Source organism: Panthera uncia, chromosome F2 (assembly GCF_023721935.1).
Source record: "Panthera uncia isolate 11264 chromosome F2, Puncia_PCG_1.0, whole genome shotgun sequence".
NCBI classification, from domain to species: domain Eukaryota; kingdom Metazoa; phylum Chordata; class Mammalia; order Carnivora; family Felidae; genus Panthera; species Panthera uncia.
The window spans coordinates 3,459,334-3,473,642 of NC_064812.1; the positions used below are offsets into that span (position 1 = coordinate 3,459,334).

The following is a 14,309-nucleotide window of genomic DNA, read 5'->3' on the forward strand; positions in this document are numbered from 1 at the left end:
ATTTTCCCCATTTTCCCCATTTTCCCCATTTTCCCCATTTTCCCCATATCTCAGCCCTTGGTAACTGTCATTCTTTCTGTTGCTATGTATTTGGCTCTTTTCGATTCCACATAGAAGTGGTATCCTACAGTATTTGTCTTTCTCTGACTTATTTTACTTAGTATGTCCTCAAAGTGCATCCATACTGTTGTAAATAGTAAGGTTTCCTTCTTTATCAAGGAATAATATCGAATCGTATACAGACCACTCATCTGTATATATCCACTCATCTGTAGATGGATATTTAGGTGGATTTCGTATCTTGGCTATAATGTTACAATAAGCATGGGAGTCCGACGTCTCGAGATGCTGTTTTCATTTCCTTTGGAAATCTACTCAGAACTGGCTGGATCATATGGTGGTTGTAAATTTCTGAGGAATCTCCATACTGTTTTCCTCAGTGGGTGCACAAATTTACATTCCCACCAACACAGTGCAAGGATTGCCTATTCTCCACATCCTTGCCAACTCCTGTCTCTTGTCTCTTGTCTCTTGATGACTGCTGTCATAATCAGTGTGAGATGATAGCTCATTGTGGTTTGATTTGCATTTCCCTGATGTTTAGTGATGTTGAACTCCTTTTCATGTACTTGTTGCCATTAGTAGTTCATCCTTGGAGAAATACTTGGTTCTTTTCATTAAAAAAAAAGTTTTATTTTTATTATTTAAAAAAATTTTTTTTAATGTTTTACTTATTTTTGAGACAGAGAGAGACAGAGCATAAGCAGGGGAGGGGCAGAGAGAGAGGGAGACACAGAATCCAAAGCAGGCTCCAGGCTCTGAGCTGTCAGCACAGAGCCCTGACGCAGGGCTTGAACTCACGAACCGCGAGATCATGACCTGAGCCGAAGTCGGAGGCTTAACTGACTGAGCCACCCAGGCGCCCCCAAAATGTTTTGCTTTTGAGAGAGAGCATGAGCAGGGGAGGGGCAGAGAGAGAGGGGTACAGAGAATCCAAAGTGGGCTCTGCACTGACAGCAGTGAGCCTGATGCAGGACTTGAACCCATGAACTGCAAGATCATGACCTGAGCCCAAGTTGGATGCTCAACTGACTGAGCCACCCAGGTGCCCCTTCTCATTTTTTTTTTTTTTTATAGTTTATTTTGAATGCACATGAACTAGTGCATGAGCAGGGGAGAGGGAGGGAGCGGGAGCAGGAGGGAGCAAGCGAGGGAGAATCCCAAGCAGGTTCAGCACAGCCAGCACCGAACCCGACATGGGGCTCAAAACCAAAAACTGTGAGATCGTGACCTGAGCCGAAATCAAGAGTTAGATGTTCAACAGGCTGAGCCACCCAGGCAGCCCGGTTCTTCTCCTTTTTTAATCAGATTGCTGATTTGTTCCTGAGCTGTGTGAGGTCTTCATATATTTTGATGTTAACCCCTTGCCAAATACATGATTGGCAGAGATTTTCTCCCATTCTGTAGGCTGCCTTCTCAATGTGTCGATAGTTTCTCTGGCTGTGCTTACTTGGTAGTCTCACGTGTTGTCTTCGCTTTGGTTCCTTGCTCCTTGGTGTCCCATGAAGACACGGCTGCCACGACCAATGCTATGGCGGTTTTCTCCTGTTTCCTTCCAGGAGCTTCTTTGCTGGAGTTCATCTGTTGAAGTCTTAATCTCTTTTGAGTTAATTTTTGTGCCTGGTGTGAGATAAGGCTCCGGTGTCCTTTTTCTGCGTGTGGTTATCCGCTTCCCCCGACGGCACTTATCTCAGAAACTATCCTTTCCCCGCTGAGTATTATTGGCTCTTCTGTGAAATATTAGTTGACAGTCTCTGTGAGAGTTTATTTCTGGGCTCTTGTTCTGTCTCCGTAGTATGCGTGTCTGTTTTTATGCCCGTGCCATGCTGTTTTGATTACTACAGCTACCTAGTAGAGTTTGAAATCCGGGAGTGTGATCCCTCCGATTTTGTCTTTTTTCCTCAGGACTGCTTTGGCTCCTCGGGGTCTTTTGTGGCTATGTGCAGATTTTAGGATTGCTTGTTCTTTTTCTGTGAAAAATGCATTGGAATTTCGATAGGGATTGTATTGAATCTATAGATGGCTTAGGGTAGTAGGGACATTTTAAACAATATTTTTCCAGCCCATAAACGGGATATCTCCATTTATTTGTGTCAGTTTCTTTCATTGAAGTTGTACAGTTTTCAGTGTTCAGATCTTTCACTTTCTTAGGTAAATTTATTCATAGGTGTTTTCTTGATTTTGATGCTATTGTGATTGAGATTGTTGTCTTTATTTTTCAGGCATTTCTTTGTTAGCACATAGAAAAGCGATTGACTTTGGTGTACTAATGTTATTATCTTGCAAGTTGATTAAATTTGATTAGACCTAATGTGTTTCTTTTCCCCCTTTGGTTGAGTTTTAAGGATTTCCTATATTTAAGATCAGAGCATTTGCAAGTAAAGCCATTTTTTCTTGTTCCTTTCTGATTTGGATGCCTTTTATTAATCTTGCCTGATGGCTCTGGCAAGGACTTTGGACACTAAGTTGAACACGTGTGAGCGTGGGCCACCTTGTCTTGTGCCTGATCTCAGGAAAAGCTGCAAGCTGTTGCCATTGGGTATGGTAACTGGGCTTGTCCTATATGCCCTTCATTATGTTGAGGTACGTCCTTCAACACCCAGTTCTGAGGGCTTTTATCATGAAAAGATTTTGAAGTGGGCAAATGGTTTTCCTATATCGACTGAGATGATAGGATTGTTCTCTTTCCTTCTGTTAGCATGGTGTATCACATTTATCGACTTATGTATGTTAAACTGTCTTTGCATCCCAGGGATAAATCCTACTTGATCATGGTATATACTCCTTTAAATGTGCCGTTGAATTTGTTTGCTACTGTTTTTTTTTTTTTTTTAAGTTTATTTATTTTGAGAGAGAAAGCATGAGCAGGGGAGAGGGGCAGAGAGAGAGAGAGTTGGAGGGGGGGTGCGGGGAGAGAATCCTAAGCAGGCTCTGCACTGCCAGCATGGAGACCGATGCAGGGATTGAACTCATGACTGTGAGACCATGGCCCGAACTGAGGTTGGATGCTTAGCGAACTGAGCCACCCAAGAGCCCCTGCTAATGTTATATCAAGGAGTTTTGCATCTGGTTGCAGCAGGCATATTGGTCTGTAGTTTTCTGTAGTGTTTGCCTGGCTTTGGTGTCCAGGTAATGGGTGAGCTGGGGAAAATGTTCTTTATGTGTGGGTGAAAACCCTGTGGCAGGGACGCCTGGTTGGCTCACTTGGTTAAGTGTCTGACTCTTGATTTCTGCTCAGGTCACAATCTTATGGTTTGTGCGATCAAGCCTTGCACTGGACTCCATGCTGAGTGTGGAGCCTGCTGGGGATTCTCTCTCCTCCTGTCTCTCTGCTCCTCCCCCACTCATGTGCATGTGTTTTTTGTCTCAAAATAAATAAACTTAAAAAAAAAAACACAAAACCTCGTGGCAGAAAGAGGAAAGCAAGTTTTTGGAACGGTGTGCATGTTAGTCCTTATGAGCATGTGCCTGTAGGTATGAACATTGATTTGTTGGGGAAGAAGGGTTTTGTGGGAGACTGGGGTGTACTTTTGATAACTTTTTAAATTGGTGTTCCGACAGGAAACTGTGGCTTGGCTGGGTGACTACCGAGGTAATGATGTTCCCTGTGTTTTGGGGGTGCTCTGTGCTCACGGAGTGCTGTGAAGGGTACACAAAACATTCGGACCGTACTTTGCATCTCTTGTTTCTAAGAGGAGAACAGGCACATGTCATTATTTGCCTTGGGACACCACCACTCTCCCTTGATTATCTTGTGAAAAGGCGTTTACTTCCAATTTCAAACTGGCAGTACTCTGGTTTTGTTTGCCTGATTTTTATCCCAAAATAACATATGCTAATTGAGCTTTTTCTGCAGCTTTCTTTGGAGAAATGATGTTCATTTATTTGTGTTTCTTGAAGTAGAAATGGAGTAATGCATGTAAACAAGATGTAAAAGCTGTAAGACCCAGAGCGGGAACCTGCGAGGAGCTCGTCCTCACTCGTGCTGTCGAACAGGGAGCCGGGATGTCCTCCCCAAGGTGGGGGGCAGGTTGGCAGAGCTCTGGTTCCATGTCCAGACTCTGGTCAGCAGTCCACTTGTGGCCAGACATGGGGATACCCTGCGGTTGGAACCCAGGGCCTCCTGTCTCCTGGTCCCATGGGACTCCCCTCCTCTATGTGCACAGGGAGAAGGCCTGGGCTAGTGGGACATGGGGGCCCTGGATGACCCGACAGCTGCTTCAAGAAGGAGAGACAAGGGCCAGGTCACCACACTTTGTCCTCGTGCCAGTTGTCCCCAAGGTCTTGGCTAAGAAGTTTGCCATTTCCGGCTTGGCCCAGCATGGTGATGAGGAACGCACCTCTTTTCAAAGCAACCCATTCTGGCCTTCTTATTCTACAGAGAAGTGACTTATTGGTGTTTTGGAATATAGTCCTTGGATGATTATTCCTCCATGAAGTGACTCATTCACAAAATCATTGGTTCCCTCCTTTTGATTAGGAGCTTCCAGATGCAGGCTCGAAGCTCGGGCCGTCCCATCAGGCAGCTTCAGGGGCCTGCGCGTCCCCGCCCGTCTGAGTGATGGCCCTGGAGGTCTGCCCTGTGCCACCTGTGTGCCGTGCAGCGGCCTGACGGTGAGAGGTGTTTCCCGTCGCTTAGTAATTGACCGAAGGATGTAGATGCATTTGTTAACCCAGCAGATAGTTCCCCCATGTGCTATGTGCCGTGACAGATGGTTCAAGTACAGGTGGAAGGTCACTGTTCCTGCCCTGAGGGGCTTCCGGCCAGAGTCAGGTTAGTGCAGGGGTCTGTGGTCCATGCCAGGGTCCTTGTCCCGACTCTGGTGGTGCGGTCTGTCTCGGTCAGTGGAGCGCCAGGGTGGCCAGCGGCTGGGAAGTGTTGGCTTCTCTTGAAGATGTTGCGAGAAGAGAAGTCTGCGTTCTGGTCACGCGTTTCTAGGCCCTGTCTCTAGTGGCCACAAATGTCCTTATCTGGGGTTCAGTGTCCCCTGCTTCAGTTGTGTCCACTTGAGCGTCTTGGGAGGAGAAGATTGAATACTGTCCTGTCAACAGAAGTAGGAAATGGTCTTAACGTCTGCTGTGGTTGGGCTCCTGTGCAGCCGGGGACTCAAATGGCATTCCTTCCCAACAAAGGGGACCGCTACCAGTAGGCTGCAAGGTAGGAGCTTCCTGGAACTTGGCTCTTGCAGCATGCCGTACACCTTGGGCGCTGGGAGGAGGCCTTGCTGTGGCCCGGACTTCCACACATGCCCCTGGAGGGGACCCACGGGTGCTCTCCTGCACGGACGTATGTGTCGTGTGCGGTCGGGTAGAGCCGCGCCTGGGGTCTTCCGTCGGGGATGGCCGATTTTCGGGTGCGCTCTTTGATGAGCGTTTGCGTTGCCCTGTTTCTCCTTTTTAGAGGTCACGCTGTGTTCTTTCTCAGGTCGCCTGCTCATTTTTGGTGCTCTCTTCCTTGTTCTTTGGAGTCCTTTTGACTTATTTGCAAACGTTAGTAGCTCATCAGTAACTGTCTGGGAAAATCAAACCTATACTTACCATGTGACCCAGCCATTTTACTCCTAGAAATTTAATCAAGAGCAGTGAAAGCATGTGTCCATACAGTGACTAGGACACACGTGTTCAGAGCGGCTATATTTGTAATAAAAACTCAAAGCAGCCTGAGGGCTCATAAATTAGGTGAATGGGTAAGCAGATTGTTACAGGCATTCGTTGGAATACTATTCAGCAATTAAAAGGAGTCCAGCCTGGATGCATGCAGTATGTTGGAATTAGTCTAAGAGGAGGATGCCTTGTGACGGAAGCCTGACAGAAAACAGTATCTAATGTGTATGATGCCATCTGGATTAACTTCTGGAAAATGTGAACTCCTTTATGGTGACGGCAGTGCTTACATGGGGCTGGGAGGAGGCTTGGGCTTGGGGAGGACGGCATTTGGGGGGTGGATGCGAGGACGCACAGGCAAGCTTAGTTGATGGATATATTCACGATCCCCATTGCGCTGATGGTGTTACGAATGTCCGCTCCTCCGGTTGGATGCTTTAAACTTCGGTGGTTATTCTGTGCTGGTTACATCTCAGTAGGGGTGTTAAAAGAAAGAGCTGTGGTAGGGGAGGGGGCAGAGCTGCTGACCGCACAGGGAGGGTGTTCACAGGGAGCACCCGGGAAATGGGATGAGCCAGGCTGTCCCTTAACAGGACCCCAAGTGCAGTCCTAGGCCCAGTGATGGGAGATGGGTGGTCCTCCCCTCTCCTCTGGTTGTCTCTCTGCTCCCCTTGGGTTTGGCTGCTCAGTGGGGAGGAGGCAGGGGAGTGGGTGATAGTGACATGTGAGGAGAGGGAAGACTCATCTGGGGGCCACCTTACGCACATGGTGACTATGGGCCCCAGGTGTGTGGTGGTGGGTCTGAAGGCAGCCTGCTGGGCCCAGTGCATGGTTTTCCCCATTGACCTTGGGCTTCAGGTGCCCCTACAGAGAAGGTAGACTGGGGTTTAGCCTGGAGTGGGGCCTTGTCAGGTGGGTCGAGGGAGGAGCAGGCAGGGGAGTGATGGGTGCTTTCCTGGGGGATGGGGTGTTGTAAGTGCAGGTGAGTGTCTCCGACTGTGGCCCAGCCGCCAGCCCCGGGCCTGCTGCCTGTCTTGGTGTTACTGGAACGCAGCCATCTCTATGCGTTTCTGGATGTTGGCGGCTGCTTGTGCCCGACAGCAGCTCAGCTGAGTAGCTGTGGCAGAGACCTGCGGCCCACAAAGCCTCAAGTGTTTACTGTCGGATCCTTTACGGACGATGCTCTGTGACCTGTGGTTCGACTGTGGAAGCGAAGGCTGGAGAGGGCAGACAGGGACGTAAGGGGGCTGATGGATAATGAGGAGGTGCAGGGGGTACATGGGAGTGTTCAGAGGTCAGAGCAGGTTTGGGGGTGGGAGTGTGGGAATAAATGAGTGTTCTACCAATAAGTGAAATCCCAAGGAGCTCATGTGTGTGGGCCTAGGGTAGCTAGTTGGGAACCACCCAGAACCCTTCATGGGCTCAGCTCATGTGTGTGGGCCTAGGGTAGCTAGTTGGGAACCCTTCATGGGCTCAGCGGGTAGTTTTTAAGCATCACGTACATGAAGGTTCCAAAGGTCAGTGAGGGCACAGGGCCTGGAGTGGGGAGTCCTCACAGGATCGAGACTGAGCATCCAACAGAGGGAGGCTAGTGTGAGAGCCGGCCTGCCGTGGGTGTGAGGATGGTTTTGTGTGAATGGTTTATGAAGGTTGCTGTTTCTACATGAACTTTCTCTCCTAAGCCTATCCTAAAGTTTCTGAATGAATGAACTCCCTGCTTTCTCTATGCAAGTTGAGGATGAGTATTGGCTAATTTCTGAGCCAAATGCTTGTATTCCTTCGGTTTTCTTGTATTTTATGATAACCAGATGGGCTTCCCCCTCCCCCCCCCCCGGCACCCATTGATTTTTTTAAGAATAAATGAAAATGCATCTTCAAAATATATCCTACCTGGAACTGCATATTCTGACCAACTCCCCCTGGGAGATTGTTGTCTCCTTTTGCTTTTGTAAATGTATTTTGTCCTAGTTTTGTTTTATTCCAGCGCCTGTAACTTGTCGCAAGAGAAGTTGATACTCTGCCTGAAGCCTTACTTTCTTTGGAAGGTGCAAAAATGGACCCATTGCTTGAGGAGACCCACCAGTGGAGGTGGACGCTAAGCCGTTGTGAGGCTCCTTAAGGCAGGTTGAGGGCTGTGTGGCATACCGCACCACACTCTGGCTGGCGAGCTGTCCTGGAAGCTCATGGGGGCACTGACGTGTGTTGTCGCGGTTTTTCCGGGTGGTCACAGATCCGACAGTCCCGAGTTCTGGCTCCGCGTCTGACGAACTGTGCGGTGTTACCAATGTTCTCAGACTCTTCGGCCTCCTCCTCCGTGGAGCCGAGAAGACAGCGCTGCCCCGCGGGGAGTGAGGGACCTTCGATGGCCCCTGCCAGGGCCTGGCACGTGGAGACGCCGTCACCGCCCCTCGTCACTGCAGCTGTTGGTTGTGCCTGCCATTGGTTTCTGCCACGCGGGTCCCACTTTGAGCTGCCCTCCTCCCGAGTGGTCACCGTGGTTGTGCTGGAGCTGAATTCGGGAGCGGGCTCTTTTCGCGTACAGAATCGTACCTCTGAATTGCCCACAGAAACGCTCTTAATGGAAAAGTTGAGCGCTGTAAACAGTAACTATGAAGTTCTGTCAAGCTCCATTTGATTCATGGTGATCTCGCGGTTTCATCCATTCTTAAATACCCCGAGAATCCACTCCTCTCTGGTCTTCCCACTAGACCGCCTTCCTGTTTGTCACTTTTTTGGTCTTGTCTTCCCAGTAATTGCCACTGCAATCTGTTCTCTGTTCTATTTGTGATGGCCCGTGCTGGCAGAAAAGTTGCCCGAGTGAGTGAGCAGAATTTTCTCCCCTGCGGCCTGGCCCAGCTGGCGAGCGGCCCCTCCACGGGCGCGGCGGGTGGTTTGCTCCGTCTCTCCCCTCCCCCGCTCTGCAGCCGCCTCTTCTCTCCAGCCCCATCCTTGTGTGGGCCGAGGCTCATCTTCCAACCTTCAGATAGCTCCCTTCTGCCTCCGCTCCTACTTACGCATTCCTTCTTTCACCCGCGGTTGGATCAGAGGGCAGAATAGTCTATAAAGAAGCTGTGGAGGGGCTTTGGTTGTATTTTTCTGTGCTTCAAGATGACAGGTTTTTGAGGTTTCTTTGAAGTTTTGAGGTCTCTGTCCAAAAAGGAGGCAAATTTCAGATCTAATTTTCAGCTTTTTTTTCTTTTTTCTAAGTGCATAGCCTAGATCCTTCTAGCTCAGAGACATTGCAGATTTATATTTTCATAGATCACCTTGAGTTGGTTGCCATTTTCAAGCTAAGAAAACGGAGGTTCATAGGGTTTTGTGACTTGCTCAGATTCTCTCGATGTGTTGGGAAGAATGCCTATGTCTTCATAGCATTTGATTCAAAGGAAGATGCCTCCGTCCCCAACTTCTGCCCTTTAGAATTTGTACATGAAATCTACAAAGTCCACGTGTGGCCCTTCTGGTGCCTCCTGTCTGGATCAGCCGCTGTTGACACGACACTTCCGTTTCTGGCCACGGCTGGATTTGGGCCACCCCTAGTCCCACCAAAACCAGCTGCTGGAGAAGGAACAAGGAACAGAGGGGGGGCTGGCTTTACGGCACCCTCCCCTTGCCATCCAGGGCTCTGGACCACTTGCAGGAAAGGAGACCTTAGCAGTGTGTTAGTGTGAGAAAGGACTCGTATTTCCATGGTAAAAAAGAATCTGTGTCCTTTGGGGGCTGGTGGTGTTTGTGTAATTTGCTGATGATGGGAGCTTTGCCTGGGGGAGAGCAGAAGACTCTGTCCCAGGCTGTGTGTGAGTGTGGGAGTCAGAGTGACAGTGCTCACATTTAAAATATTTTGGGCACCTGACCTTAACTCAGCAGAGGGTGACCTAGGGGCTAAGTGACTGTGGGTCGTCTTGAGCGCTGTGCTGGTTCACAGGCTCCATCTGACCTCGTGTCTAGGGCACGGTGCTGAGAAGTGTGGGGTTTATGTTTTGCAGTGTCTGTGTTCATAGTGCTAGCCCCCTCACAGGCCCCATGGTGTGGTGGAGAGTTTTTCTAGATGGTGCCCATGGTACTGGGAGAGCGGGGAGGGGAAGCTCCTTCAACTGTAACAGCTGTGGGCTGGGACTTTGCATGATGGAATTTCGCCTAACCCGGAGCTGATGGTTGACTGTGACTTTGGGGTGATGGGACTTTGGGTGAACGTGGTGTGCAAACGGAGTATCCTATCTGACCCTATAGCTTAGTCGTTGCTTTAATATTTACTGAGAGTTTGATTTGCTGCAGCCTGTGTGAGCTACTGTAAGGGATAGAATAATGAAGCAAGAATTGTGTCTTCAAGGAGTCTGTAGTCCGCTAAGGAATCTCTAATGTGTGTAAGTTGCTCTAATAATAATACCTGTTTTTGTTGAATGCTTGCCAGGTGCCCAGCATTGTGACAAATATTTGGTGTGTTGTAACTCGTTCTTGCAGAGAAGCATGCAGTTGACAGGTTCTGGTTGGTCCCATTTTGGGGATGAGGAATTGAAAGCTCAGAGTTTAAGTAACTTGGCAAAGATACCTCAGCCAGCAGCTCCTGGCCTGTATGCCTTCCTGTCTTCCTGGACACGTTCTGCGTGCAGTAGGCACGGGCCTCGGGGTGGACAGGTGGTTGGACTCCGAGGAAGAGTCCTTGCTTTCTGCCACAGTGACGAGGGGACACGTGATGGAACAGGCAGCATGTTAACTAACAGCGGGACACGAGGAAACACATAGATGGTTGTCAGAGGGAAGAGAATGGGAAAAGCACAAAGATGAGAAGACACGGGGTAGAATAGAGGTGACAAGGAATGGATTCTGGCAGAATTGCCAGAATCTGGCTAGAAGGACCGACCCAGTTCAAGGCTGGGCCGTGGCCCCTGGGAGCCTGCTTTCTTTCCAGTCTACCCTTCACTTATGGGGTCATCTTTTGGTGCCTCCCCTAAAAGCTTCTGGGACCTCCTTCTGCTCTGCCTGGGGGACACTTCCTACTTTGTGCTGAGAGTTTGTCAGAGGCTCTGCCCCGATTCTCAGCTTCTCGGTCAACTCTTCTGGAATCTGCAGGCACCCTGAGGCGTCTAAGGAAATTTAGTGCCACCTCCCGCCTAAGTAGTTTCTTCTTCTGCCAGATCACGGCCCTGTGGTTACTCACTGCCTTGCTGCTTCTCCAGCACCTTGAAGAGATTTGAAGGCTGTCTTGTGTTCTGTATTGTTCTCTGTGGCTGAGTTGGTCTGAATTGCCTAGCCTGCTGTCTGCAGAGGTAATGCCCCGATACTCACTTTGTCCCTGTGCGGTTTGACCTACTTGTGGGACCCAGCCATCCAGGTTACTAGATGGATAGTCCCTTGGTGTGGGGTAGCCTGTCCCAGGATCAGTTACTGCCACTCTGACCTCGGGGAGGTTATTCATGGCTCTTCTGTAAGATGGGGGCAAGTTTACAAGCCATAAAATACCTTACAGAAAGGAGCTGGTATCTTACCAATCTCAGTTTTTGCTGTTTGTTTTTCTCTTGTGTCTGTTCCCATGTATCTTAAGCCGAAATTAGTGGTTTTCAGTTCTCACACACGTGGCCTCTGGCAACTTGTTCCGTTAGCCTGGTCTGTGCTAGAGGTCTCTCGTACTTGACACACTGGGGGTACACTTGTGCATGCCAGCTGATTTGTTACACAGCTCCAACTACTTGAGTTTTACTTAACAGGACAGCGTCTCTTTATGTTCTTGAATAATAAAACTATTGTTCAATAAACTAACTCAGCTGGAGTCTTCTTAGCTCGTTGGGAACTTGTTTCCAGCAATAGATACTTAGGTATCTGTCACTTCAGACCTGTCCATATAAATAGACTTGTTTGCAAATGGAACAGTGTCCCAGAAAGTAGGGGGTCTGGCACACATACATGTGAATCCTAACACTTACTTGAAAAGTCAGTTAAAAATTTTTTGAAAATAAAAACAGAACTGTGTTTCTAAAGCTTTTTAGGGTGACATTAGAAACAGATTCTGGAGGTGAGTGGGGGACGGTGACATAGGTGAAGGGATTAGGGTATCTTGAGCCCTGAGTAGCGTGTAGAATTGTTGGATCAATATATTGTTCACCTGAAACTCCTAACGCTGTGTTGATTATACGGGAATTAAAAAAAAAAAAAGATGAAAATGATACAAAACAAATAAATAGTTTGATGAGTTGTTAGAAGGTAACACTCTTCTAACTAGGACCTGGATCAAAATCTAGAGCTTTGCCAGCTGGATAGCCTCTCATTGCCCCATCTTTACCCCCAAAGGGAGCACCGTCCTGATTTCTAGTCAGTACTTAGCTTTACTTACTTATAGTCTTAGCATATGAGTATGTCCCTACATAGACGAGTTGATTGTTTAAGTTTCTCTTAATGTGCAGGTAACCCTGCTCTTTCCTTTTCCTGATAATTTATCTGTTGAGGAAGCTGGGACATCCAGCCCAAGGAGACTTCGACAGCGTGGGCTTGTTGATGGAGCACTTGTGGTGTCCTTCTGAACACTTGTGGTGTTCTTCCGTCCCCTGCATTTCCTGAAAATGGGCAGCTGGATCCAGAAGCTGGATCAGGTTCACCTCTGATCCCTCTGGCAAGTCCAGCGTGGTCTTGTGTTCTTAGGTCAGGAGGCAGCGAATGCCCACTTGTTTCTCTCGTTGTGATGTTGCTAATTGCCCGTGCTTTGTCCAGATCAGTGGTTCTCAACCAGGACGATTTTGCTCCCACTCCCCTTTCCAGGGGACGTGTGGCAATTGTTGGTGGTTACAACTTGGGGGGAGGTTGCTCCTGGCATCTTGTGCGTAGAGGTCCGAGATGCTGCTATACATCCTGCTTGCACAGCACAGTCCCCAACAGGGAGAATTGTCCAGCCCCACGTCTCAGTGTTGAGGTTGAAAAATCCTGGACTAGGGGTTGTAAAATAGTACTCCGATTTTATCCCTTCTTTATCATTTTGTTAGAATGCTTTTATAAAGATACATGCTGCTCATCATGAGATTATTGAGTTGTACAGTTTATAAATGCTTGATTTTTTAAATTTACCAATTTTCAGGAAAATCAAGATTCTTATCCTCCACAGATGGCCATTGACTTTAAAAGAAAATTACAACGAACACATGGATTAAATGTGGATTTAATTTTTTTTCACGTTTTATTTATTTTTGGGAGTGAGCGAGCGTGAGCATGGGCGGGGCAGAGAGAGGGCCGGGTGGATGGAAGATCCAAAGTGGAATCCGTGCTGACAGTGGCAAGCTCGATGTGGAGCTTGAACTCACGAACCGCGAGGTCATGACCTGAGCTCAAGTCAGATGTTCAACTGAATGAGCCACCCAGGTGCCCCTAGATGTGGATTTAAATTAGATCCATTAGATACGGATTTAAACCTACCTGAAGAGCATCCATCAGTTGGATTTACTATCACTTTGAGTTTGCATTGTCTCCTCTTGGCCAGAGGGAGCTTCTGCAGTTGGGTGCAGAGGCCTTTGACCCAGCCCTTGTCTTGGTTGGTTTCCTTGCTCTGGCGTAGAACGAGGTGTCCAAGCTCACCCGTACGTTTCCTGCCACTGACTTGGCGTCATCCGTTTCTTTGAGAAGCCTGCCCTGGCTGCTTTTCCCTAAAAGTGAACAAGTGAGAACTCGAGACCACGGTCTGGACGTCAGGGATGCTTACTGTACTGTGTTGGTGATCGTTTCTAGGTCTTTACTGGGGACAGAGCTGGTTACAGATACGCATGTAAAATTGTCTACCTTCTTTTTGTTCGAAACTGATACCTGAATTCAAGTTCAGGGAAACCAACCGGTTTTAAAATACTCCATATTCTATAAGTGCTAAAGCATCTTAAAATTTTACTTTTAGATGGAATCAGCGTGAGTGGCTTTCCGCTGTGCAGTCCCTTTCGACAGGTCGTTCGGCCTCGAGTGGAGAGCAAGCCTGTGAACGCCCCTGAAGGCAGCAAACCAGGAGACCCGAGCCACATGAAGGTGAGTCCACCCTGCACAGGTACGGTCTGCTCGGTGGCTTGGTGTTCTCGGTTTCGGCCACTCTGCCTTTCTGGAGGCAGTGTTGAGTGCTCTTCAGAAAAGAAAGAAAGAGAATCGTGTTGGTGGAAAGCTGGTTCCTCAGTATTTCTCCCTGTGGCATGTTTTGGAAAGCCGTTGCAATGAAGCTTGTATGATTGTGTGGTTAAGTCTCATTTCCATGAAATACTGGGAATTTGGGGGTTGAGTCAAGGAGTGCAGTGATGAAAGTGGAAGTTTCCTACCTTTTACCTGTTTGAAAACTGTATTTATTGAATGACCATTCTCTGTATTCATCCCGAAACTTAATCTTTTGGCCACCAACCACGAATTGGTTTCTGAGTGGTGAGGAAGTCAAAATGAATACACACTGCTAGTGTAAAGGTGCCAGGGACTTCTGGCAGAGCAGAGGACGCTGTTTGCCAGGAGCCCTGGGAGGGGCCTGAGCCCGAGCTTGGAGTTTGGCGTCCACAGCATTTGGGAAAGCTCTGTCGGTCTGCGCCTGTACAGGGACGGGGTGTAGCGAGAGCGCCGAAGGCCTTCACAGCTACGGCGGGGGTGCGGGCAGCAGGGTCACCAGAATGGCTTGTTGAGTGAGCGTGTGTTGAGGCCCAGCC

At 48.5% G+C, this 14,309-nt stretch overlaps 1 protein-coding gene across 2 annotated transcripts in view; it reads left to right on the top strand.

Annotated features, from left to right (window-relative positions):
• The window catches only part of TRAPPC9 (trafficking protein particle complex subunit 9), a 566,939-nt gene that overhangs the window by 174,778 nt on the left and 377,852 nt on the right, over positions 1 to 14,309 (top strand). For both annotated transcript variants that reach the window (XM_049633425.1, XM_049633426.1), the window contains one exon: positions 13,532 to 13,656. In XM_049633425.1, coding sequence (XP_049489382.1) covers positions 13,532 to 13,656 — 125 coding nt within the window. The remainder of the gene's footprint in view (positions 1 to 13,531; positions 13,657 to 14,309) is intronic.